Raw genomic sequence first — 4,407 nt, forward strand, 5'->3', positions numbered from 1 at the left:
TCCCTCCCTCCCCTCCCCCCCCCCCCCCCCTCTCTCTCTCTCTCTCTCTCTCTCTCTCTCTTTCTCTCTCTCTCTCTCTCTCTCTCTCTCTGTGTGCGCCCCACGAAGTGGAGTTGAATAAAAATTTTCATCTTCACCAGTTTATCACTACCTCCACTAAGAAACATTAAGCTAGGAGAAATTGCCACCACCATTTGAGCTAGTGACCAACAAGAAAAGTTAAAATGGCACTGCATATGGATTTTCCCAACCATATCTCCTATATAAGACCAACTAAGGTGTGTAAACTATGTACTATGAAAACTTAATAGTTCTAGCAAACTACAAGCTACTTCTATAACCTTATACAAAACACATGTTGACAAGACCTACTATGGATTGAATTGGAGGTAGAGAGTCTAGAATTGACTAAGTAAAGCTTTTCAATTCAAGATAAACTGGTTCATGCATCGAATCAAGAGTTATGCATTAATACCAAATCTAATAGAGTATATTTAACTATAGTAGTAGCTCACTAAAATACATAAATAACCCACATGAATAGAGTGAAGGGTACTTCCCACATAATGTTAGTGGACACTGTCTAAGAGAGGGATTCATATGAATCAACATAAGATGGTGTTTTAGATGTTTTCTCTATACTAAGAAGACCCAGTAGCCTTAGAGCTAGGTCCAGGGGAAAATTAGCTCAGATTCTTGCACCACTCACTTTGATGTCACACCATAGGGCGAAGAAAGAGGAAAAATTAAATGCAAGGTGGCCATCGCACTGTTTTATCCATTTGCCTCTATCAACCAATGGCAAAGCTTAAGACACATTCATTGTGCTAGCACAATGCAAGCACGTCGTTTTCCATGGGTGCTAAGAGGGTTGAGTGGGGGTTGAAGCTTCCCCCACTCACCCTGGTTACCCTAGGTGTGACCAAGGGTCAACAAGGTCCAATTCCCCCTACTAATCTAGGTGTGACCAAGCTCTTAAGACCCAATTCTCTTTGTCGATTTGTATTTAGGATAGGTAAGGGGGTCAATGTACAATGGTAGCTACCGGGCCTCCCTTTGAAAATCCAACATGTGAGGAATTTTCAGAATTCCTTCAATGTAAACCTCTTGGAAGCAAGCACCTTTAAGAAGATAGGTCACATGGGGGGAAAAGTTTGACCACTTACTTTCCTCCAATCAAAATATCAAGCTGCTGTCTTTATACTAGTACCATGTTGCAATCTAATAGGGGGTTTGTGATGGGCTTATAATGCGAGGTGTCTTTTTACTGGCCCCGGCCCCCCATACCTTATGCCTAGCTCCCAATAATATTCCTTCTCAACTCTAAGACCCTTAGCCTTTAGGCTTTAATGGTTTCAGATTTGGTATCATTCCCGAGGACTAGCTCCCAATAATATTTCTTCTGAACTCCAATGCCTTTAATACGTTCACGTTTGGTGTCATGATGGAGGCGCATGAGATGGGGACGACTAGAAACAAAAATAGACAACGAACTAACCAATGCCTCAATCTCTCACTATTAAACGGCACTTATGATGGGATGCTGTGCACGAGACGATGATCAAACTTGGCTTTAGCCTCGAATGGCAATACCTTTGAGCATAGTTTCATACGAGTGTCACATCCCATAAACGTCTTGCCACCGCAAAGGCTTGCCAAAAGACGACCCACTGATAGGGAGGACTCAGGACTCTCGATATATGCTATCTTCCTACCTCTAATGTTTATGGACAAACGATGTCAACAAATCATCTACATAAACCATAACTATCAGCCTTAATTGCAATCCCCCAAGGCTCATTAGCCTTATAGTTGCAACCCTCCAAGGCTCCCCTTCTTCCCCTTTCCCCACTTATTACCATGACTTGTCGAAAACTCAACTTTCAAAAGGTGATAACCATGAGTAATACCATGTCAATGCCTTATTTTTCACTGCTGTTCCCTTTAAACATGCCCCCTAATGATTCTTTCTATAACCTTGGTTAATCATTCGTTGACTAAATTGAACTGATTAGCACAAGAAGCCTGGAATTGTGACAAAACAAAACAGGTTAGTATGTATATATTTAATATCGATGCTATTTGCACCAGCAAAAGGGAAAAGGATAGCACAAGGGGAAAATGTTGGAAGCTTTACAAGCGGCTGATATCCCCACTAAGCTTGCATCAAAATTTTGGAGATGGAAGACCCACTTAAGACTGCACTACAAGAAAGATTAGAGGATCTCTTGTCGGTGGCCATGCCGTGCTGTACAACGCACAGGAAGGGATTGTTTGAATGCATTTTTCTCTACCTTTCTGACCGAAAACTATACAGAAAAAATCCCTTCCTGATTCATAGAGTTTTGCAACCTTTTGCTTTTCCATAGCTGCTTGTGGTCCAATCCATCCTGGACTAATTATTCAAGACATCCTGGCTGGCTCCAGCATGGGCACATGGCTCGACATGTTTCCATCAAAAGATAACCACGACTCCACATTCTTGTTGGCATCTTCCATGGGATTTATGTTGCACTGTTCAGCTGCGTCCCCGTTCGGATACGGGAGGCGTGCCTGAATTTCCACTCCAATGGATCCAGCATCTTTCAGTCTCTCTGAGTAGATGTTCCCCTTCCTAGCAGCATCAGCAGGGTCAAAAATGTTGGGCAAAGAAGAAGCAGAAGAAGACCCAAAACCCTGAGAGTTTCCAAGAGGATTTATGGCGTCACCTGCACTGTTGCTGCTGAAGGCAAGCTGATTCACATAGGGTGTCTTGTAAGGGGAGTTCTGGAGGAAGGGGAGATGGGTTAGCAAATTAGGTCCATGCGTGCTGGTGCTGGCAGTTGTATTAGGAGCCAAGAGGAAGGCTGAAGTGTCCAAGGTAGGCAAGCCATGGATGCTGCTCTGATGGGGGGGCCTTGTTGGATGAGGCTTGAGCAAGGGAATATTGGCATTAGAACCACCCAAAAGGGGAAGCCCGGATCCTCTGTGCAGAGAGGGGGAGGTGGGTATGCCTGTAAGCCTTTGCACCATGGCCCTGAAATTGGCGGTGTCTGCAGAGAGGACAGTTATGGGGGTCTTGTTGGCAGCTCTTGATCTTCTCTTGCTGACTTTGGAGGAGCTGATGCCTGTGCTGGTCTGCGCAGACAGCGCCGCATTGCGGTGCACGGGGCTGGATATTGATGGCTTGGATGATGGGGGGGTCTGGGGCTTGCTGTCTGTGCTGTTGTTGTAGGGACTGGTGGGTTGGGAGTTGTATCTCTCTGATGTGGTGGACATGTTGGGGGAAGGCGCGTTGCTGAGGGGGGAGGGGCAGCTCTCTTGTCGCTCTCCATGTGCAGCGGGTGCCTGATAATGATGATGATGGGAATGAAGAAGAGGCGAGAAGCTGCCATGGATAAGCTGCTGATGCTGATGATGCTGTTGCTGCCCCCCTCCACCACCATTGATGTGGCCCGGCCTGTGCATAGCTTGAGTAATGTTGAGAGAAGAGGGGGCCTGATGGTTGCCGCTTGATTGCCAGGAGGGGCCCTTTGCGAGGCACTCACGCAGAGCCGCTGCTAAGGACTTGGGGGTTGTGGGAGGGGACCTAGACGTGGGAGGAGGAGGAGGATCAGCAGGGACAATTGAAGGGGCAGGACCGGTGCTGATGTGTCGGGACAGGGCTTGGGTGAGGATGTGGCTGTCACGCTGCGATCTGAGAAGCCAGCTGTGGTGATAAGGATCTGCGGAGGCAGAGGAAGAATTAGGGGCCGGATCGGAAGCAGGGGCAGAGGAAGTCGATGACGAGCCCAAGATAGGGGGAGGCATGACCAGGAGGAGCACGAGATGAAAGGGGGTTGTTTGACGGAGTGGTGATATGGGGGCCGCAAGCGCGCTGTACACGAAGGGTCGTCTGATGAGCAGCAGGAGCAGCAACGAAGAGGAAGAAGAAAGCAGAAGCAGCAGCAGCTCTCAGCAGAGGGGTGTGAAATGGGCCGGTGAATCCGCAAATTTGCTTTAGAAATGGGAGCTTCTGGGTTGCGTGTGCGGTAAGTTAACCAGGAAACTTCCTACCTTCTCCCTCTCTTCAGCGCTCACGCACGCTCTTACCCTCATAGAAGACTAGTAGCTATATACGAGTCCACATCCCGAGAAGGCGCGTTCTCTAGAGACTCAACAGCCCCGTGCCCCCGTCTCTCTCTCTCTCTCTGTCTCTCTCTCTCTCTCTCTCTCTCTCTCTCTCTCTGTGTCACACACTCTCTCACTGACACACACTCTCTTGAGTCTTACCTAGTAGGCTACCATGTATCTCAGTCCACATCCCGGGACGGCGCGCCCTACACGACGACACGCACATTTGCCATCATGGTATTATTATTATAATATATAGACCCTCTTCCCATCCTCCTCCCCTTCCACTCTTAGAGTCCCTTCACATGAACCGTG

General features: G+C 47.6%; 1 protein-coding gene across 2 annotated transcripts; it reads right to left on the reverse strand.

Annotated features, from left to right (window-relative positions):
* Window positions 1–2,031: 2,031 nt before the first annotated feature.
* On the reverse strand, window positions 2,032–4,125 carry LOC148032614 (uncharacterized). 2 transcript variants are annotated; one of them, XM_087683234.1, is made up of 2 exons: window positions 2,709–4,125; window positions 2,436–2,614 (listed from the first exon to the last, which is right to left on the reverse strand). In XM_087683234.1, exons 1-2 carry the CDS (start codon window positions 3,787–3,789, stop codon window positions 2,586–2,588), a joined length of 1,110 nt encoding a protein of 369 aa, XP_087539360.1. In that variant the 5' UTR covers window positions 3,790–4,125; the 3' UTR covers window positions 2,436–2,585. The 2 variants fall into 2 exon arrangements, with proteins under 2 accessions (XP_087539359.1, XP_087539360.1); XM_087683233.1 differs by having other exon boundaries at window positions 2,032–4,116.
* Between the last annotated feature and the right edge of the window lie 282 nt (window positions 4,126–4,407).

The sequence above is a fragment of the Lygodium microphyllum genome, chromosome 8 (genome assembly GCF_053477565.2).
Source record: "Lygodium microphyllum isolate KBCC chromosome 8, Lygodium_microphyllum_v1.1.10, whole genome shotgun sequence".
Classification (NCBI taxonomy): Eukaryota; Viridiplantae; Streptophyta; class Polypodiopsida; order Schizaeales; family Lygodiaceae; genus Lygodium; species Lygodium microphyllum.

Bases quoted from the DNA above. Each gene is read 5' to 3' on its own strand.
- LOC148032614 (XM_087683233.1), bottom strand. From the start codon at position 3,789: ATGCCTCCCCCTATCTTGGGCTCGTCATCGACTTCCTCTGCCCCTGCT.